The 22,981-nt window shown below is 42.3% G+C and overlaps 2 protein-coding genes across 2 annotated transcripts in view; one reads left to right on the top strand and one right to left on the bottom strand.

Annotated features, from left to right (window-relative positions):
- LOC146173103 (aldehyde dehydrogenase 1A1-like) overlaps positions 1–10,952 on the bottom strand; it is a 30,746-nt gene extending 19,794 nt beyond the window's left edge. Inside the window, exons 1-5 of the mRNA XM_084584513.1 lie at positions 10,848–10,952; positions 10,306–10,410; positions 9,154–9,294; positions 5,038–5,164; positions 3,875–3,936 (exon numbers count right to left, since the gene is read on the bottom strand). Of these exons, the coding sequence (XP_084440639.1) occupies positions 3,875–3,936; positions 5,038–5,164; positions 9,154–9,294; positions 10,306–10,410; positions 10,848–10,886 (474 nt within the window). The 5' untranslated portion in view covers positions 10,887–10,952. The remainder of the gene's footprint in view (positions 1–3,874; positions 3,937–5,037; positions 5,165–9,153; positions 9,295–10,305; positions 10,411–10,847) is intronic.
- Positions 10,953–16,995: 6,043 nt separating this feature from the next.
- LOC146173102 (uncharacterized) lies at positions 16,996–22,522 on the top strand. Its single transcript, XM_084583495.1, has 4 exons — positions 16,996–17,962; positions 20,142–20,210; positions 20,767–20,856; positions 22,354–22,522. Exons 1-4 carry the CDS (start codon positions 17,042–17,044, stop codon positions 22,453–22,455), a joined length of 1,182 nt encoding a protein of 393 aa, XP_084439621.1. The 5' UTR covers positions 16,996–17,041; the 3' UTR covers positions 22,456–22,522.
- The last annotated feature ends 459 nt before the right edge of the window (positions 22,523–22,981 follow it).

Genomic DNA, 22,981 nt, shown 5'->3' with positions numbered 1-22,981 from the left:
TCGATTATATTATTTGCCGGCAGAGATGGAGAAGCGCTATACAATCAGTAAAAACAAGGCCTGGGGCCGATTGTGGCACCGATCATCAGCTTCTTGTTGCCAAAATTAAGCTTCGATTGAGGAAAACGCAGAAAACTAGAAGGCCTTTCAGGTATGATCTGGATCAGATTCCATTAGAATATGCTGTGGAAGTGAGGAATCGATTTCAAGAATTAGATCTAGAAGACAAAGAGCCCGAAGAGATGTGGACTGATGTTCGTGATATAATACAAGAAGTTGCTACTAAGTAAGTTCCAAAGCAAAAGAAATGCAAAAAAGCAAACTGGTTATCTGAAGAGGCTTTGCAAATAGCTGAGGAAAGGAGGATGGCAAAAGGTATGGGGGAAAGAGAAAGATACAAGGTTCTCAATGCGGATTTTCAGAAAATAGCAAGGAGAGATAAGAATGCCTTCCTGAACATACAGTGTCAAGCAGTTGAGGACAACAGCCAATTAAGGAACACAAGAGCTCTGTATAAGACAATCAAAGATATCAAAGGAAGCGTCTGTGCTAAGGTGGGCGTGATAAAGGACAAACGAGGCAAGAACCTCACTGAAGCCTCAGAGATAAAGAAGAGGTGGCAGGAATACACAGAAGAACTGTACAAGAAGGACCCGGATGTGCAAACCCAAAATAGGACGGCTGTGATTACTGATCTCGAGCCGGGCATCCTGAAGAGTGAAGTTGAATGGGCCTTATAGCCAGCCTTGCTGAGAACAAAGCTAGCGGAATTGATGGTATTCCAGCTGAGTTGCTTCAAAACCTCAACCACGACGCTGTTAACACACTGCATACATTATGTCAAAAGATTTAGACAACCCTGCAGTGGCCACAGGATTGGAGGAGGTAAGTTTACATCCCCCATTCCAAAGAAAGGCAGTGCCAAATATTGCTCCAACTACCGCACGATCGCGCTTATTTCGCATGCTAGCAAGGTGATGTTAAAAATCCTGCAAGGTAGGCTGCAGCAGTATGTGGATCAGGAGCTTCCGGATGTGCAAGCTGGGTTTCGCAAGGGCAGAGGAACTAGAGACCAAATTGCCAACCTTCGCTGGATCATGGAAAAAGCAAGAGAGTTCCAGAGACCCATTTACTTCTGCTTTATTGATTATGCGAAAGCGTTTGACTGCGTAGATCACAGCAGATTGCGGCAAGCTCTCCAAGAGATGGGAGTTCCAATTCATCTCATCTGTCTCCTCAGGAACCTTTATGAAGGGCAAGAGGCCACAGTCAGAACTGGGCATGGTCTTACTGATTGGTTTCCGATTGAGAAAGGGGTGAGGCAAGGCTGCATACTGTCGCCCTGCCTATTTAACCTATATGCAGAGTGCATCATGAGGAAGGCCGGTCTGGACGAGTCTTCAGCTGGAATGAAGATTGCTGGAAAACGTATCAACAACCTTAGATATGCGGATGATACCACTTTAATGGCAGAAAGTGAAGTGGAACTCAAGAGACTCTTGATGCGCGTACAAGAAGAGAGTGAGAAGTTTTGGCTTAGACTGAACATTAAAAAGACGAAGATCATGGCGTCTTGCCCTATCAAGTCCTGGAGCATCAATGGACAAGAAGTGGAAGCTGTGACAGATTTTCTGTTCTTGGGCGCCAAGATTACCTCGGAAGGAGACTGCAGCCATGAAATTAGGAGACGCCTGCTTCTGGGAAAGAGAGCAATGGTTAGCCTTGACCGCCTAGTAAAGAGCAGAGACATTAGTCTGCCAACCAAGATCCGTATAACCCGTGCTATGGTCTTTCCAGTTGTGATGTATGGATGCGAGAGTTGGACTGTGAAAAAGGCTGACCGCCGAAGAATTGACGCGTTTGAATTGTGGTGCTGGCGAAGACTCTTAAGAGTTCCTTGGACTGCCAGAAGATCAAATCAGTCGATATTGTCGACCATAAACCCTGACTGCTCATTGGAGGGTCACATTCTAAAGTTAAAGCTCAGCTACTTTGGTCATCTGATGAGAAGAGAGGAGTCGCTGGAGAAAGATTTGATGTTGGGAAAGGTTGAGGGTCGCCGGAGAAGGGGTAGGCAGCGAACGCGATGGTTAGATGGCATTCTCGAGGCATTGCAGATGAAGCTATGTGATGTTAAGAAGATAGTGAGAGACTGGAAAGCGTGGCGTGACATGGTCCATAGGGTCACGAAGAGTCGGACACGACTGAACGCCTGAACTGAACTGAACTGAGGTGGTAGCTCATAATAGTAAGAGATATGACTACTTGACGATGAACCAACTCGCCCGAATATCCACCCTGACCTGTCTGTATGTTATTTAGTTTTATTTCCAAATTTGAAAGCAATAACTTAAACCCTTCATTTTCTGATAGTTTAATTCCACCCGATTCTAGAACCTCGAACAACTTGTTCGAGAAGACTTGTCCGTAAAAATGCTGGTTCTTAACGATACGAAAACGGACCTTCTAAAATTTGTGTTCTGCTTCACGGATCTGAAGGGCGTAGTTAGTAATAAGGGAAAATTTCGGTAACACATTTCAGGGCACGGTCTCAGATAACCGATTACATAAAAACCTGATTTCATACTTGTTAGTCTAGACCCAACCTAATTCGAAGATAAATATGGAAATCATAGTAAAAAAGTGAGAAGCTTCAACTCCACTATTGACCAGGAAATTTCTATCCAGTTCTGCCCAGCATAGCCGTATCTTCCATCAAAGTTCTTAAGCGCTTATGATGGTGTCCGAATGATGAGTGACGATTTTTCAGCCTGTGCAATCCCTGGTAGGGAGGTCTAGAGTGAACGCGGAAATTCTGCATAGGGGATGATAACGTGCTCAATAAATGCTTTTAAAAGTTTATTTTCCATTAAATTTTTAATTTCATTGTACAAATAGTAAAAAATGATCAAAAAAAAACATGATTTCAGAAAGTAGAAAAACAAATTACTTATCGTTCTTTAGAACATAGAGGTGGTCAGTGCTGCTGACCACCATGCTAGAGGTCTCTTTATGGCACACCTTCATCACTCTGTTTATCTTTGAAAAGCCTGTGGAATATCCTGGAAATGGAATATCCTCATATTCAACATCTGGAAGGCGGGTTTGAACGCGAAATTTACATTCATGTTGAATTTGGATGATAAAATATAGAGTCCTACCTATACCACAAGGTTCATGCTTGGTGGTAAGTGTAGCTAACCACAATGGGGGAATGGATATGGCGGGTAGAAAGGCGGGTATTTTACAACACTAAGATCGAACAGACACCTCCCGCCATCTGGCGGGGGCTCAGAGAACACTAAAAAAAAAAAAAGTCAGCCTTTATTTTTCCATGAACACCAGGTGGCTCTACAAAAAAATTAAATGGTGGTCAGCAACACTGACCACCGTGCCTGAAAGAGTTAAGGAATCAGGAAATCAGGAAATCTAATTTCAAAACTACAGGCCGATTTTTCTTCCCGTATCTCGAAGAAGCCAAAAGCCATGCATGAACTAAGGTAACTGCATACCTGCTGCACATATCGAAATAAATGGAGCGTCTTCATGTATTTCACACACCAAGCACAGTTATTATGAGCAGCAGGCAGTCACTGCACTGACTCAACAATATATTAACAAAATAATCACCAATTAAAAGAACGTATATATCACTCTGTTACATACGAAGTTCTCTTCGTAGCTGTTAGTAGACTGACGCCGTACTACAGCATGAAAACAAAAGGAAATTTGCCTGCGGTCAAGCAACCTGACTGCTCATTGATGTACTCCATGTACGAAAATCCTCGCACGCGTTTCATAAAGTTTCTTTAGCGAGCCTTGAAAAAAGTTGCATGAAATAAAAGTAGGTGGTCCTACATGCTTCACCACTCACAGGTATGATCTGGCCGACCACCCCCACTGGTTCCCGCCGGGTGTAAGCAAAAGCGTTTCCATCTGTTTAGAAGAAAATATCTTTTGATACATGTGCGAAATTAATCCTAAAAGGATTTAGTATTTCACTCTAAAACATTCCTTCCTCTTAAGACACTGTACCAGCAACTCTCCCACATCGAGATGTCTGTCAATTATCTCGCCTTGTCTCCTATTGTCCATGCTGGTTGATGACATTGGTAGAGTAAATACACAGGGCGGGGGATGAGCTGTATGTTTGATAGCCAGGCTATTTTAACTCTTTAACTTTAAAATTTGGGATAACGTTGTATGCATTCCATTGCAGGTGTATGTTATCGCTTTAGTACACATAGATACTCAATTTCGCTTTTATTTGGAAAAAAACTTCCCAGTGTAGCAAAACACTTGAGCGGCAGTGCAAATCAGACCAGATTGCAGCTAACGCAAAACTCAACGATATAGCGTTTCTGTATGACCATGGACAGATTGTAATTGAACTTCAACTTCTTCTCTGGTATCGTTTCGGTTTTGGTTTCATCAATCGAGCAATAGGAGCTGAGGTGAAGTGAACGATTAAAATTTCGATATACATCTTTTGCTGCCATTTCAGGTCATGAATCGGGCTACATTAATTGCCACAATTAAATACAAATGAGTGCCAGCTATCATAATGCAATTTGCTACGCCTCACGTGACATAAACACAACTTACACGTGACTTCCAAAATTTATTTTGGAAGCCGCACCCTAAAACACCATCAACAAGCAATAAACATTCTCATAGCATTCCATGCAACTAGTATCTGATGCATCATTCGAAAGGAAAATACAAAAGAGAAATATGACCTCTGCCGTACTTCAGTTGCTTGAAATAAACCTATAGCAATTGCTTTCTTCTTTAAGGCGTAAATACAACAAGCATTTACACACTGCTGGCCTAGGACACATTCACGACTGGAAGGAGGAGAAGGGCTACAAAGCTGGAAAACAATGCGCCAAATCAATTGGTAGTCTGTATCATGAACGGCTTAGGTTTTTTTGTTCTCTGCTGTTTTCTCTCTGTTTTTCTTTTAGAAAAAAGAAAATAAATTGCGAATTGAATGTCATAATGAAGAATTCTATAAAAGCTTTGTATCGTGCTCACCGAGTGGTATGGTCTTCCCGTGAACTTTGTCGGCAAAACCAGCGCAATAGCGAAGGGAACCGATGGCAAACATGGTGTCGCTCAATGAGTTGTTGAATGTTTTCCCATTGTCCAGGGTCTCGAGGCTCTGCAAAAAGGAAATTTTACGTTAAAGTCTTCATGTCAGCAAAAGTTTGGAAGATAAAAGACAAACCCACCGCTTCCTACCTGCGTACTTACTATTAGTACAAATACATAAAATATTTGGAAAAGAAACGCTTAAGCCCCGCCTTCAAAGGCATGACGAGACAATGTTAATGAATAAAATCTGCAACTCCACTTGCGGATCCTTATTCGCGTATACGAACTTTGAAACACGCTTAATAACCAATTGCTTAATTTTCGCATCATTTATCTCGTATACATACTCATTATCATACCGTCGTAACGATCAAAACAAGTGAATAACCATCCGGTATAAATATAAAGCTGTGCCTGGGCAGCCTAAAGGTAGCGTTTTCGACTGGGGATCCAAACGTCCCGAGTTGTTCGGTCCCATTTCATCCTCCCATCTCTAAGGAACTCCAGAGGTCGACAGCTAAAAGGAGCTGCCAACTTGAAACAAAATCGTTGTGCTATTTTTCCACTACGCACCCTTTCTAATTCATTAAGTTTTTCATCTTTGTGTGGCTCCTTTCTTGTTCAATCTGCTAGTTCTTTCTGCAGTATAACATTTTTCCATTCAACCACTTTGACTTCATTTATTGCCGTTTGTGTGGTTAAAGCAAGGACTCCCTCACAGTACCCCAAACAAGGTCCTCTTTTTTGTCTTTGTTACATTCTTTTCACAGCCTCCTCAAAGAAATTCGCTGATGAGAAAGCACTCCACTGTGCTCCCTTACCTTACGTCGCTCATATTTCTATTCTTTTTACAACATGCTAATATACATATGTCGCAGCCAAGAACTACATTGTTTGGATTATTGAGTGACCTTCAGAATTGTTTATTTGAAAACCTGAAAGCAGAGGAAAGGTACTATAAGTACAGGAACGCAATTCTAGATCACACTGATGAAAAAAAAAGAGTCAAAAGACGGAACACAACAGTGGATAATATAATCCCGAGTTAAGATAAAAATGAGCAGTTTCACTACGTACTGCTCTTTTGTTGCTGATGTTTTACTGTGTTACTGCATAGGGTGATGATGTTCCTCACCTAATAATTAAGTGAGGAAGTAAAAACGACCTTCAGTCTTCGGTTGCTATGTACCATGGCGACAGCGACAGGTACCGTGGTAAAACCACGCGAATGGTTTCTTGCCGTTACCATTGAAAATATCTCGAAGACAATGATGGCTTGCTGCCGTACCCACATATCAGTGGTCTTCTCAAGTTGCGCCCCCTACGCGTCAAGCGTTGGATTATATGGCTAGCTGACAACGTTCTGTCCTTTCTTGGGACTATCGAAAAATTCTCTGATCGCATCACTGATTAAACCACTACTCTCAAACATTGAGAAATTCATTTTCAGCCTTATTACGTTCTGATTTGTTCATTTATATTCATTGCATCTCATCAACCCACCGTTGAAGTTGCACCAGTGTTCGTCCAACCTTGCAACGACTACATTCTAACTCCAGTGGTTTTAATTGTTCCTTGCTTGGTTCCTATTCAACCCTTCTGATAATGTAGAGGTTGCTTTTGTTTGTTGTTTTTTTCTTTTTTACAAAGTTTCTATGTAAACAATATTCGTGAGGATTTGGAGGTTAATTACTTATTTCACGATTAGGTGGATTATTCAATTTATTCATTTATTTATGTTTTTAATTATTTATTTATTTATTTATTTATTTATTTATTTATTTATTTATTTATTTATTTATTTATTTATTTATTTATTTATTTATTTATTTATTTATTTATTTATTTATTTATTTATTTATTTATTTATTTATTTATTTATTTATTTATTTATTTATCGCATTCAGGCTTTAGTTTTGTTTCTCACGGGCGTCGAGTCAGTATGGAAAGTGCACTACTTCGTTTCGTTTTAGCATGAGCAAAACGGAGCAGCGACACGTTTGCTTACACCTATCTCTACATTCCGTATTACAGTTAACCCCTCCTCACTAACCAGGGAAGGCCTTGCGTTCCTCTGCTGGCGTATATTCAAGATCCCTTTCTCTCCAACCTCCATCTACACTCCTACGGCCCCGCAGCAGCGGTGTTAGCTTTGAAACGTTTTTTTTTTTTTTTTTTTTTTATCTATCTCTACCCCTTGTACGCATACCTGGTAGCTCCTCCTCGTCAGCATTTGCCATCGCATTGTATTTTAACCTTTCCGGGTTACTTGTAGTGGGAGAAATTTGCTCGGGAGTGACAATAGCACTCAATCAAACGCGGTTGAAGAGCTATGTATCTATATTATAACTGAATCTTAAAAAAAAAAAAAACTGCCTAAGTGGAGATTCTGTGAAAACCGCGTCCGATGTCAAAACCGACGTCAAATTTCCCAAGAGCAAGCTTCCCAACCACTTATTCTGTCTCTCATTTCCCATTTTTGTGCTGACTGCTGCATTTGCTCTCACTTCTTTTTTTCCGGTCTCCTTCAAGGCTAACAGGTTGATTCTTCAAATCTCCTGTGGTCGAAACAGGCACTGTTGTGCAAATGCCCAGATGCCTATGTTCCAGCAGCACCTAGCTGGCCTCCGTCTGCCTGCTCACGATGCCGCGTGCCGACACAATCACTGCATCGAGGCGAGTATCGGGGACTGCGCAACAAAGAGCTTGGAAGCGAACACGGAAGTACATTCAGGTCCTTGGCAAACTGCCACAGGAAAATCTCGCCTCCCCAGCAGCGCAGGTCTCATAAAAGGAAGAACTTCGCCTCAAAAACCTCTGTGGTTTCCAGACTGGGTGTATTTATGAGCACCTCTGCAGTATATTTATCTCTATTCATGTAATGTTTTAGGGTTATGTTTTTAAAGGATGATGGCGCGCATGGGTTGGAATGACAGAAATGGAGAGGAATTCTCCAGTGTGCTGTAAGTATTACCTCCAACTAGTCTTTTCCACAAATGGTTTTGGCTTTGATTCCCACCTAATATCTTAAGAAATTAAGAAGAAGAAATGAACATGGGCAGGACATGTAGTGCGAAGAGAGGATAACCGATGGTCGCTGAGGGTAACAAACTGGATTCCAAGGGAAGGAAAGCGTAGCAGGGGGCGGCAGAAAGTTAGGTGGGCGGATGAGGTTAAGAAGTTCGCAGGGGTCAAGTGGATGCAGCTAGCACAGAACTTGGTTAAGTGGAGAAATATGGGAGAGGCCTTCGCCCTGCAGTGGGTATAATCAGGCTGATGATGATGATGATGATGATGATGATGATGATGATGATGATGATGATTATGATGATGATTCCCACCTGCTGTGACTTCACAAAGCGGCACACAAAACTGTTCACAAGTTACATTAACTTATAGAACAATCATGCTATCAGCCCTTTTTGTTTGCGTCTTGGCCACGAGTCTTGTAGCAGTTGCGTGCACACTATTCTGACATTTGAGATAAGGACTTGATTCTCGAAAAGATAGGCAGTAACGAAAAGTATTATGTTGTGTCCCTGATTCTCTATTCTATTTATGCGTGTAGGTTCAGCTTTTCGCGGTCCGGTAAATCTTAGACGCCTAAGTCATTTTGTGCCATACAAGCACCTCCTTTATGGTCATACTTAAGAAATAAGCGATCATCTTTTAATAAGCATAAAATAGATCAGCGGCGCACAAAAGTGGTTCGTTTTAAAATTCATAGGACCACTTATAAACGACTTTAGGGCTCAGAACAATGTAATAGAACACCTCTTAACGCCAGCAGTCAGAAACATTTGCTGTTGTTGTTGTTTTGTTTCTTCATCGAGCTCTTTGAACGCTGCTTTTTTTTTTATCTGCGCTCTTCTTCATGATCTTTGTCCCACTCATCTTGTTTCGCTTATACTCTATGAGCTTCCCCCAGGCAGCACGAATCACGAGCCCAATATTGGCACTATAATGGGAATGTTCTGCCCTACATACGGCCAGTGTGTGGTTAATGGGCAGGTGATTAATGCTGCCTGGGCAGAGCAAACAGACACAATTCCTCACTGCGATGAGATCCAGGTTCTGCTCCATCAGGTCGGCCAGCTTGAACAGCAGCCTGCCCCTCTGCGAGGCGTCCATGGTTCGCCATGGAGAGTTGAGCGCGAACGCTGCCTTGGCGGCTTTCACCGCCCTGTCAACATCCTCCTGTGGAATTGAAAAATGCTCCTTTCATGAGAAATTGCAACAGAGAAAAAATATACAGTAAACCCTGCGAAGTGTATGTGGCAGAGGTTGTTGAATAATAAAGAATACCAAAAAACGTTCCGGTGCACCAGATTCTTAATGGCAGAATGGTTTTCAGCGTACGAGCAAAATGAGGTAGTCGTGGTGGAAGGTGTAAAACCTTGCTGTTCTTGCCACTGTAAGGAGCAGCAGTGGAAATCATTGATTCTATTCAACAAATTTCACTTTGTTCATTTGAGTTTCCTTAATATTCGAACTGGTGCGGCTTTGCGAAGTGAGCGTACGGTGTATTATACCGTCTCGGCCTAACTCAAAGTTTCTCCTTAATTAAAACTACGCGTATCGCACATCCGATTTCCGTCTACAAGATATTGTCGCGTGCAAACTGTAATAATAAGAATAGAGAGATAGAGGCACAGGCGTAAATGAATCAGTAAACTCTTTAGCATTACAGGGGGTTTAGCGAAAATCCGGCGCTGGCGCCGGCGTAGTCGTTATGAGCTAAACATCTTGAACATGGCGCTGGCAGGCGGTAGCTGGTAGCTGTCATGGCCGTCCACTGACTGGCCGTGGAGTTGCCTGTCGTTATATTTGGCAGGAGCTGCCAACTCGGGCCTCTCCTGACATATGGGAGGGTGATATCAGAATGAGCCTGTCAATACCCTTGCATTCACTTTACCTCTATGCCACGGGAGCACGTTCATGCGGCTATAGCTAAAGCGGGGCTTTATGCGTGAAATGATATATCGCGCCGTGCCCTTTAGGGCCGAGCTTAGTGCCCCGTATTTTTTTTTTATTTTATTGACGGTTTATTTGGTATTGTTTGGGAGCATTAGCTTGGAATTTTAAAGTCGCAAAAATGCAGTGTTCATCAGGAACCTTCCACCTACTGGGGAAAGTACCATTGCAGTTAGTATAAATATCTCTTCGCAAAGCTTCTAAAAATATAAAAAAAATTGTCACATCTCTCACCTTGTCTCCTTCCTGAATATCGGCAATCTTCTCACCAGTGGCCGGGTTGTAAGTCGGGAAAGTTTTTCCAGAGACCGAATTGACGAACTCGTTGTTTATAAATATCTGCATCGATGGGTACACACCTAGTTAGCATTAATAAATAAACCTCCCGTTCACAACTCGGCAGTAAAGAAAAATCAAGGACTATGAATTTTAATCAGAATCATACAATAAATTAATTCTTTGCTGATTATTTGCCTTACACGACCTCTAACATTGCAGCTACATTTAAGGAGCGACTGATTTGCACAAGCACACAGAGGCGAATGCTGTTTTGTAATCAAAATTTTCTTTCGAGGAATGGGGGCACCTTTCTTGCGCAAAACGCGTAATGCAATTGGGCGATGTACAAACTCGCTAAAACACACTATTGGAGATTATACACCAAGCTATTGCTGGACACTCCGACAGCAAACGCACCAACCGTAAAGAAGGGAGCGCTTATACAAACAAGCGCGTTCATATTCCCTGTGTTCGCAAACAAGTTATAGAAGACTGACCTTTACAAACTTGACTTCAGGATTGCGTATCGGTGGCATTCTTCCTTTTCTCGGCACTTAGCGACGTCCAGATACTTGAACGACTGGCACTCCGCACGCCTAGCTAGCGACTGCCGCTTCACCCCGCGTTGTAACGGAAATTGCTCGCCTCGGATTGCGAAAGACTTGCTGCGACGAGCTTTAAGTATAGACAGGAAGCTGCAATCAAGTGGGCATGCCTGATAGCTCCCAGGCACGCACACTCAGCGAGAGATACAAAACAAAAATATAACTCAGGTGTCTGTCTACCTTCCGCCATGGCTGGTGGCTTGTGTCCCCTTAGCTGCTCCTTCGTCCTTGAGTTGATGCCTAATGAATAATGAATGCAAGGTTACGAAAAATAAGGGGAGCAAAATGTGCTGAAACTGAAGAAGGAAGGAACAGAAACGAAGGCTAGCTGCACAGATCGTGTTTCTCTCAGTGCATAAACACAAAGAAGTAATTTGAAACCGGTAACAAACTGATCTGCATGTTGGCGAGAAAAAAAATTGCTAGCCCACTTGGACTTCGTCACAGTACCTGCACTAGTGCGGTGAATATATATAGCGAGCGATTCGCTCTCTATCCCGCTGTGTCTTGTAGGAATTCGCGACTTAAGAGGAAGGAAACGGTTCTTGTTTGAGGGAAAGAGTAGGGGAACCGGTCGGTAGGTTTTCTCTGCTCCCACGTACGGCCCGTGTAACGGGCGAGCCGTGACCTACGCGTATTCTGTATGCCAACGAAGACACGTATCAAGCATATAATCAGCTCCGTTAGGGTTACGTTTTTAAGCACTAAACGTTTGCTGAGTTATCTGCTGATGAGGTGTTAGCGGGTGTTTGTCATGTGGGAGGTTGATAGGTTTGTTAGTTGTGAAGTGTTCAATCCTCACTTTGCGCACGCGCACTGTTTCTAAAAGGGCACCGCGGTGGTTTTCACGTGGCTCGTTTTGATTTTATCTGGGTTGGTTCCTATATAACTACACCTTTCTACAAATAAAAATTCAGTTGCTAGAAAGCGCTTGTGTCGTCTCCTGTTCCTTTAGACTTGTGTTTTCGCGCTGCTTTAAGATGAATCCAATCCAACTCGCCCAGTTTTCTATACTTGTGCTGAGTTGTAAACGGAAAGGGGCGGGGAGGTTAATAGCCACATATTAATCATCGGCGGCTATATAAAGCGTGCTTGCTGCTGTCACTCAATACTTTGCCATGTGAGGCTCCATAAGACACACCGTCGTTACTTGACTCATATGGAGTCGAGTCACATATTCTTTAGACGCTCACTCGGCTTCAGCTCAGTGTTATCTGATTGAAGTACCAATTTCATTACATTCCACTCTTCACGAAGGTGCCACGCAGTGCTAAGGCTCGTCCTAGGCATTTGTTGATTTTCCTTCGGCTTTGTGTGCCCAACCACTTCCAGCCTCTTGTAGGATTCGCAATGCGCATGACATTTCAGGTTAAAACACTGCAGCCCTCGAAGCTTCTTAAATTGTCCTGCATGGCGAAGCCATTAGTTATAACCCTGGTCATGATATGACCAGCTACTGATGATATCCTTGTAAGCTATAGGTCAACGGTGCATAAGGTCAGGCAGGGATGATGCGCCGCTGGAACCTCGCAAACCAGAGGAGGATGGCCAGTACTAAACAGTATATGAGAGGGAAAAACCATTGATGGGAAGGATTACGTAAAATAGCTTTAGACAGGGCATCGTCAACTGAAAAACGGCCGTATATGATTATGCAATGAGTATAAAGGCTGTACGGCACATGTATAAAGGCGCATGTAATGACGGCTACTATACAGTATGTACAGGAGAGGAATTATTATTGTGACCTATGGACTTGAATCTTAATCAAGCACTCACTGTTAGCATCGCATTATTGCGGAAAAAGTGATACGAAAGCACGTCGACGAATAAGGGGAGGTCTTGAATCGATGGGTTTGTTTACTGCCCATCCGATGTTACACCAACTGCACTTGTATTCTATGGTACCGCCAGTTGTTTGAGTATTGTAACAATCCGTAATCGTCCGCCAGTGGCGATATTCAATTAATATTCTGGTCCCCCAATATTATCCATCCCGCTTGGATCATTTCTAACACTGTTCTCAGGTTACGGTTGCGGAATGAAATACTCGAAAGACATCGCTTTATATTAATAGAGCCATGCCTGATGCACGGGTTAAACCACAAAACACACCCAGCCAACAGCACAAACCAGACGCGATGTTGAGTAGAGAAACCCTGGTACTCTGTTTGTATTCGTCAAATCTGATCTCATTGTGGCCTACATAGTCAAGCGGCTGATGAAATTGTCTCATTTTCATTTAATATTTCTGATGTACATTATAACGTTTGCTCTCTTCAACCATTCTTCAAATCCGAAGTTTGAGCTGAAAACTTCCATTCTTCGCGCTCATTATTGCAAATGCAGCCCTCACAGCAAAGCGCTGCTCAATTGCAGGCTCGCTTAGGTTTCCAAATGCCTAAAGGGTTAAATCGCTCGGCTGGGGATCCGAGAGATGGAAGTTGATTCCCGGTGGAGACAGGATATTCATTTTTCTGATGACGTCATCAGGATGATTGACAAGTGACACATAAGCGCACTGATCCGATGCACAGATCTCATTCACAGATCCGACGCACAGATCCCGCGCACATCTCGCACACAACTCCCGCGCACGGGATTTCGTTCCATGAGCCTAGAAAGGATTTCACCTTTAAAAAACTTCGCTCAGTCCTGGGCAACAGACCTGGGCTGGACTCCTGGTCGGGAGCTGCAGTGCAGAAATAGCAACTTGGAGTCGAGAAATCTTTCTGCAGAAAAACCTGGATTCAAGAATTCAAGCTTGCACACCATGTATTCACCGTCTTTCCTGTCCACGCTATAAAACTCCCATGAACTAAATGTATATTTAAGATAGGGACCACCCGCCTATTAAAGCATGGCCTCTATGTTATCTATGCATGATATCCAGAAAAACACAAAAACATATATTTTCGTTCATGCCACTATGGGAACCAGCGTCAAAGAATCTCGCTGGTTTCAGAGGCACACGTTTCGGGGGTTAGCAGACGACCACGGCGCGTACGATATCCGTGAGATAGCGGTGCCAGCCTGCAATTTTTCTTTTTAACACTGCAATATTAATACTCCGTTCTCTAAAAAGTCACGTGCGGGTGTCAGCGTCATGGCCAACATATCACGGCCATGTCTATTGCAGGTGATAGTTGGTAGCTGGCATGTTCAGGTTCTGAGTGGTAATTGGTTTGTGTGACGCCAAGATGCCCCCTGACATGACTAAGCTGGCAGGAGCTGGCAACTCCAGTATCTTCGTTGAGGTGGAATATTGGAATGAGAACCGAACCCTCCAGCAACCCTTGCGTCCCGGATTCGATACGCTACGATATAATCATATGTCATGCAGTCGTTCGTATTTAGATAAAATGGGATGTATACATCTCTTCGGTCGTATTTCAAAAAATGTGGTCGATTGCGACTATGAAATGATTACCTGTATCTCCAAAGCCGACTTATAATTTCAGGGCTGCCATTAAGTCTGCTTAGGTGCCGTAATGCGAAAGCATTATGTTGCGCTGCATATTCGTTTCTTTGTATACCTTTGCCATTTCTTGCACGCGTTTTGTGCTATAAATCAAGGGTACTCACATTTAATACGTAGGGGCTGGCTTGTTCGTTCATGATATAGATTACCCTACCATGAGCAGGGAAACTTTCTTCAGGCTTAAGGTCATCATTTTTCTTCGATTAATGTTATCTGGTTTCTCTGGCGCCCTCGAAGCTTGTCTTGGTGCTTCTTTGGCAGCGGTTTTCAGGTTTCACGCGCAATGTTTTACCTTTCCTAACTTCCTCAAAGTTTGCAGTCCTATAAAGATGCAATGCAAAAGGCTGGTTCAAAACAATTTCTGTGCACTTTAAGGTCCCAGAGAAAGGTTAAATTAATTGGAAGAAATCCAATGGGTCCAATGGAAAGATTTTTGCACAGCTCACTGCGTTGATCTGATATTTTAATAGGACATCAACATATCGACGCCGGGCCGTCGTTTCACTCACTGTTATACTTTTTCCTTTCCTCCCTCATTCTAAGTGCCTTCACCAAAACGTCACTGCATAATCATGGGGAAGGGGGAGGGGGGACAGATGGTTAGATGGTTCTCACGCGCTATAGGCAGTTAATGTTGCCCGATGCGACCGATATTTACCGATGTATTTTGTGTCCCTTCAGCAAGAGGTAGTAACAAAACTGCTGCGAACAAATGTTTTACGGCACCGAATACATTTGTACCAGTTTAGTTGTCGGCGCTAGTCAGAGTACGATACCACGGCGTAGCCTGCCAGGGGATGTCACGCACAAAAGGATTATTTCTCATCATTTACCTGCAGTTATACTTGCACCGCGCAAAACAGCCACGACCAAGTTCCGCATGTCATTCATATCTCATTCTTGCTTTTTAGGCACTACACGGAACGGGACAATTCACGCCCGAACACGGCGCCACGAGGCGTACAGTGTTTCGCTAAGCGAAGTAGCTGAAGGGTTACCTACAGCCACTAATCATAGATGGGGGCCCTTACCATGACGGTAGGCTGTTTTAGGAAGTCTCATGTTTGGTAAACAACTCTCTAATCTTTTTTCTGTGAGTATTTTTTGCATCCATGTGTGCGTACTGAATTAAGTCTTCCCCTCAACCCTATGTTACGTGACGCCTCGATAATTTCTGCATAAACAAATGAGGGCTGCATAAGTGAACTTCATCAGACCAGCGATGCATCATTTCCATATACTGAGTTATTCATAAAAGCACTGACTCGGGCCATTTAATCATATTTGACTTTGCCATTTGGTTAGATGTGTAGGGCAGAAGACGTCTGGTTGTACGTACCTCGTTCCAAATACGCTCTCGACATTGCGTGCAATTTCTGCCTTCTTCGTTTGTTCTGTCTTCAAAATAAGAAGCGATGGATTACTTTCATCGTAAGTACTGTAGCAAATCCTTCCCGTTAAAGGTGTTAGCTTCAGCTCGCGCAGTCAACTCAGGCGCACGCGTTAGGCACTTTTCTGCTGGCATAGAGACTCAACATTAGCAATCTTTTTCAGTTTTGTCGCACCATGTAATACTCAAACAATTAAGGTGTGGCTTATAACTGCAGTCTTTTTATAACGTACCAACATACTCCAATTCCTTCTCTCATTCTTGTTGAGATTATTTTCATGAGTATTAAAAAGTTTCATGAATTAAACGTCCAAATCAAGCTTCTTCTATTTCGCAACAACATTTTTTGGTAATGGGCCAGGAATTACGAAAACGAAACATAGCCCTCTCATTGTATGCAGCTATATTGAGTGCCCGCTTAAAGGAATTATTTTTTTGATTAAACAGCATACTTTTAGTACTCCTTACTTGGCGCATTTATGACTAAATACCAGACCTTGAACTTCACGTTTAAGGTTCAAGCATTAGTACGTCTTCTGGCAGGAATCTTCAATAGAAGGCAATAGCTACAGCAACGAGGGCGTGAAGCTACTGCGGCGAAATCAATGCATCACGCAGCCACGTACACTATTTTTCGTGTAAACATATAGAGGCAGAAAAAAATCAAGGAATTTGACATTATGCAATCACGGCATATAGCTTTTATTGGAAGCTTCTGGATGACGCCACAATTGATAAGCACCAGAAAATGCATTTAAAAAATCGCCTTTTGGAGCAGACCTTCCTAACAGGTGTAATCAAAAAGCTTGGCTGCAGCCATGTCTCCGCACGCTTCTCAATCTAGTGCACCCGCCTAACTCTCTACCGCCCCCTATAGCGTTTGCTTTCACCGGAATCATCTGTATTCTGCTCTGGAAGCCTATCCCGCATCCAGATTAATATAAGACTTCTATGCCGCTTCTTATAAGGCATCATATATAGGATTTCGATATTTAGGATATGCAAGTTCGGAGTACTAAGCTTCATAAAGAGTACAAGCCGTCATGTCGAAAAATCATAAACAGCACACCTAGCCACAAATGAGATTGTTGGTCAGTATATAACTCTGAACTAATAAAATAACATGATATGTTGTTGTTTTTTTCAGACTTACAAGACAAGATGTTTTTTGTTCGATCTAGACAACAACCGGTGCCACCTGCGGAAGGGTCGTACATGACGAAGCGCTTTCAAAAATACGGCATCGTTTGTCGGCTGCTAGGATGCCTTTTCATAGAAGGCATTTGGGACAGCTCACTGAAAAAGGCCAGGGTTCGGATGATTAGTGTCTACAGCCTCTACTCTGCAGCATGCATACTTTTAAGCCTTGCACTAGCTGCACTTCTCGTCGGCAAACTCTTCCTTGCCTCCTACATAACGGAGTCTTTCACAAAGAGCCTGTTGTTTATCGTCAACAGCATCGTGCTCACAAGGATCACAGTTAACTTCGGTTGCATGGTGTGGGGATCGTCCGATTTGCTCCAGTTCTTTCGCGACTCGCAGAACTACGAATTATCCTCGTCTTTCAAGCATATCGAAGACTCTGATATCCTATGCACCAGTTGGCACGCCCGGTTGCGGAAACTTGCGAGCTTGGCAACGTGGCTCGCCACTTACGGCTTCATCATTAGAGTTCCCGTAGTGACTTTAGTGCAGGGGGATGAAGAGTGGTGGTGGCTCTGCGTGATGGCAGCAAACATATTATCCTCATTCGTGATGGCGCTGTGCGACTTTATCGCTTACATTGTCCTCAGCTGCTGCACGGATGTTCTGGCAGGTTACCTGCGTGCCCAGATCACAACACTTCGTCGACAGGAGAGTCATATGCACCCCTACCTCCAAGCCCGCCGGAGAATAGAGACAGTCAGGATACACGTGTCCACAATCAAGAGGCTAAAGCGGTCCCTCAATGCGATATGGTACCCGGCCTTAGCAGTGTGGCCAGTGTGTATTATTTTGATACTGTGCGTAACGCTGTACGCCATCACTACCGGTAACGTTGGGCACCCAGATGTCTGGATTTCGATAGCCTATTCTGCACAAGCCTCAATAAGCTTCATAGACCTCGCCATCCTGAGCCAGGCACTGACCGATGAGGTAAGCCAAAGGCTATAGTTATTTGTGTGTTTGAGCTTCATATTTCGAGGTTCACCCGATTTTTAGTTCAGTGCATCGTGCTTCTTAACAGTCAATAATAAAAATTGCAAATGTCATTTAGGCTCATAGGGCACAGAGTGCATTATAATGTCTGAACTAGAAAGGGCACCTAAATAATTCAAGGGCGCGGACGCAAAAAACAATTCGACACGGATGAGCACTGGATTACGACCTTGCTTTATCTAGCAAACAATGCTATAAAACTTATCACAACCACGACCATTTTTTACTCCTTTTACTATGACACGTCACATCATGTTAACCTTAAAATGCCCAAAATGAAGTACGCTATTCTGTAAAAAATATCGAATATAGGCGAAACAATAGCAGCCTTCTCTCACCGTGTTAAAGTAAAAAGCTATAATTTTTCGTCTGCATTTGACCGTTACCATGGCAGGAAGCTTGCAAACGGGCTTATATTTTTCACCGTGCCAAATTAACAGATTAAATACCTCCCTGTTGTGCATCTGAGAATACGTTATGTTCTTACAATCGCATTTACGCATCTGCATTTCTGGCCTTCGTACTCACCTCTGGAGCGCCGAAATTTGAAGCAAAGTATAAGTTTTGTACTAGATAAATCATTTCCCATGATTCACTCTACGTGTCTGTATTCCTTATCACTTCCCAATTAAAGCGCGAAGAGCAGACAGCTTGCAAGGCCCAAAAAGAAAACGCATCAGTCGTGCATGTCAGGCACCCTAAAATATCGCGCGACACTTTATGGAAGTTCTGCGCTCGAGCCAAATTTCACCCCTCTTCAAGGTTCCAAAATTCCATCCCACCTAGTATATGATTTTCTGAAACGTATGTTTAACAGCAGTCGTGATTATAGCTAAAGAAAAACCGGCTACGTGCAACACGTGGACCTCTTGTAAGGACTTGTAATGTTAATCATGTACAAGTTTTTTCGAATGCAAATATGGTGTTGTGGAAAATATTTAGATTTCGTTGTATAAAATATTACGTGCATGGCATGCGCCCAAACGCAAGTGCGAATTTTGCCTCTGCTTTGCATCATTATTAGCAAAGATGCGGTACTCTTCTGGGATATCTTGCAACGGACATTGAATTCTGGCCTTGATTTGACACTGCATTCCCCGCGATGTCTCACTGTACTGCCATTCGTTAACGGTCCCTTGGACATATTATATCTCTAATTGCCCTAAACATTCCCCAGAAAACACGCATAACGGATAGACATTGCGAATCTGTGGTTTGCAGAAGACCACTATAGTGGATGATTGTTCATTGAGGGGAAGCGCATGCCGAGACTGAGTTCGAAAGGAAATGGCACTCCATCCTAAGGATGTGCTCTGCACCGCCTATTTTCCTGTTTAATGTTGCTCAATTGAGACGTATTCTGCAATATGTTGATATGCCATTGTTGTCATCATAGTTTAGCAAAGTTAATGCATGCAGAACATTCATTCATAGTATTAAATGCCCTGTTGAAGAAAACCTAAGATTATTTTTCGTGGCGCATTCGGGCCATATTAAATTTTATTTCTTTCAAGGTGAGAAGTTTTTCGCGATTTTTTCACCTTCATATTCGCGCACTAAAAACCTAGTTTGATTAAAAATAAAATTCGGAGCTTATGTTCGGGTCTGGCGAGGTCACGATGACGGGTGCGGCCTAAGCTCGGCCCTGACAAATCGTTTCATTACATGCGCCCATTACGAGGAAGGTCCCTTTTTTACTCTCAGTGGGATTCAGGTGACCCCCGCGCCCCACATTGTCGCCACTTGGGTCAAAAAAATGTGAGGTAGAACTGATGGCGGCAATTCATCTTCTATACCTTTTAAAAAGCACGCGCTCTGAGCAGAAATAATTTGGCACCATACAATTTTCAGCAACGAAGAATCCAAATCATGCACTCTTTACGCTCTTGCTACCTTTGATCCGTTGAATTGATCCCTATTTTATCTTCATTCGTCATTATTAACTACTCAGTTTTATTCACCAATCCTACGCAATTCGTATCAAAAATAACATGCCAGGAAGTAGTGAACTTTTGCAATGAGTAGGAATTGGCTAGTCACAAAAATGCAGCCTCGCCTCGCTGACTTAGCCTCGCTGACTGCTGGCTTCTTTCTTCTGTTTTTGTTTTCTTTACAGGCTCATAAGCTGAAGGATGCCACAATTCGTGCAGGCATGTCAGTAAACACGAAATCTTGTAGAGAACAGGTAAATACTCTCTAACAGCTATTTCGTTCATTCTTCGTGACGGTATATTTCGTTCTTGATGCAATGCAACGAACGTGTACGAGAAGGGGACACAAACAAAAGACACACGAGCGCTCGTGCGCGTCCGTTACGCTGTATCAAGATCTATAGAACACCAACTCGGCCAAGCATCCACATTAGGTATCTTTACTTTGAATTGTCGAATGACTGAATGAATAAAAATAATCATTCCACATATTGAATGTAATTATTATTTCGGTGCATTCAATAAATTAATCAGTGAATGACTAAATGAATAATTAATCAATTGAATATCTGATTGATTGCATAATTGATTGACTAATTGATTGGTTGTTTTATTGATTGATGGATTGATTGATTGATTGATTGATTGATTGATTGATTGACTGATTGATTAATTGATTGATTGATTGATTGATTGATTGATTGATTGATTGATTGATTGATTGATTGATTGATTGATTGATTGATTGATTGATTGATTGATTGATTGATTGATTGATTGATTGATTGATTGTATTCCACTCTCAAATAGGTGCAGTACCTGCACGACACCATTGATCCAGAGTCCATGTGTCTGTCTGGCGCAGGATTTTTCCGTCTCAATAAGGCCCTTCTCTTGTCTGTAAGTGCATTTTCAAACAATGTATGATATATTATAGTATATGATAGTTGTGCCGCAAAGAAATGCATTCTCCCGCTTTATTTTTGACGTCGGGGGGAGGGTTTTTCTCATATATGTCGGTATGGAACGTATACCATTACGCAACTTACTACCGTCAGCTGATTCTAACCTTGAACATTGAGACGACAGGTAACTCGAAGCGCAATAACCCGAATTATAACGTACCATCGTTATGTTTGCTCCCCGGTCTTATAGTGGAGCATTTATGAGACCCCTCAAGCTCCAAATCTCTGTAAAGACTTTAAAAATATTCAACCTTATGCTACGGCTTTGTATTTCGTAGTGGCACAGGAGAAATTTGCATAGAAAGAAAAATTTTCCTAAGCCTTCCTTGTTTTCACGACCTGTAGGCCTCCTTGGTATATATATGAAACCATTGATGATTTCTTATCTGAATTCCTAATAAACACCCAGAGCAGTATGGAATCTTTACAGCACCCTGAAGCGCGCACCAAAGTTTTATTAATAATGCAAAAACATTGCCGATCTTTTCATAGAGATATGTGTCTCTCAGTGTATGCTCCAGTTCTGTTACTCTTCGGAATTCGCCTCTGCTGCCTGATGTTCTGTCTTTGTGCTTTTATCAGTACAAAAATATCCACTTTTGTTGAATATTTTTCTGCTTCTTGCCTCTCTATATATTTTGCGTACAATGTATATGGTATATGTAAAATTATACCATTTGTATAATGATACAAGAACGCAACCAAAAATTATGACTTTTTTATTTATGCATTGCAGAATAAAACCGTTTCACTAACAGCATTTTGCAGACTATTGGCAATGCGCCTGAAAATGCACCCCCTGAAAAAAACCTAATTCTTTTAGAAAACATTATCAATGGAAAAATCATCATATTGCACGCAATTTATTAAACGAAAGTACAATAAGGGAGCGACAACGTAAATTTAACACCCTAAGCAGTAACGATTTTAATGCATTGTTCTGCGGCATAGAATAGTAAATTGCCGACCGCCCGAGCAAAGTAAAGCTCTTAACATCTTTCCTTTTATTTCTTTTTATTTCACTTGCCTTACTTATTATTGCAACTTTTAGACTGTTATACTGAACTTTGCATGAGTTAACCACGCGCATTCTCACTGCGAACAGTGCAAGAAAAATTAGGACAGTGTGCAAATAGAGCAACGAATAGTTAGCATCGTGTCGTTTGCCAATCTATTGGTAGTACTTTTTATTGTTTAAGGACATTCATGGAGACTAGTTGGTACAGTGTTAACGGATTTTGGCACAGGAAACGGGGGCACAAAGTCGAAGAAAGCGTCGTGTCCTGCCCATGTTGTCTCTTTGTCTCGGTCTTGAGACTTGAGCATGAACCGAGTTTTTAAAGAACCTCCAATGCTAATATCTTTAGCTTGTCCTAAACCGTCAAAACAACGAAGCAAGTGGAGTAATTATTTCCGTGCTCTGTGCTTTCAGATGGCTGGCTCCATCATCACGTACGCTGTCATCTTGGTACAGACTGGAGACGAGCTTGCCGAGCACGTGGACGTTAGCAGCATCATGGGAAAAGGTGCATGATGGGAAAAGTGAATAAGGCGTACAAGGTTCCCAAAACGAGTTGAATAAAAAAAATAGACACAGGCCACTTTTATACCAAGGAACTTAAAACATGCATATTCGTTTCACAATGTGGCGCCCATCGTATGACATAAGACAGCAACCCTAAGAAAGTGCGTATATTTTACTATATATAAATTCCGCGCACTATTGCTGGCAAGGCATTTTCTAATACCCATTTTATTTTTTATCAAAGCAAGGCTTTAATGCGCGAGCCCCGACGTTTTCAAAAGGGCTACATGAGCACATAACACGGCAAAAAATAACTCGTGGCGAACCGACGCACAATGTCTGTGATCATAGTGCTTTGATTGATTGATTGATTGATTGATTGATTGATTGATTGATTGATTGATTGATTGATTGATTGATTGATTGATTGATTGATTGATTGATTGATTGATTGATTGATTGATTGATTGATTGATTGATTGATTGATTGATTGATAGGAAGGGAAAGGCGCAGTATCTGTCACACTTGTAGCTG

Source organism: Amblyomma maculatum, chromosome 11, assembly GCF_055883805.1.
Source record: "Amblyomma maculatum isolate TAMU_Amacu chromosome 11, ASM5588380v1, whole genome shotgun sequence".
Taxonomy (NCBI): domain Eukaryota; kingdom Metazoa; phylum Arthropoda; class Arachnida; order Ixodida; family Ixodidae; genus Amblyomma; species Amblyomma maculatum.
The sequence above is the reverse complement of the archived record's forward strand: the minus strand, read 5'-3'. Positions and strand labels throughout refer to the sequence as shown.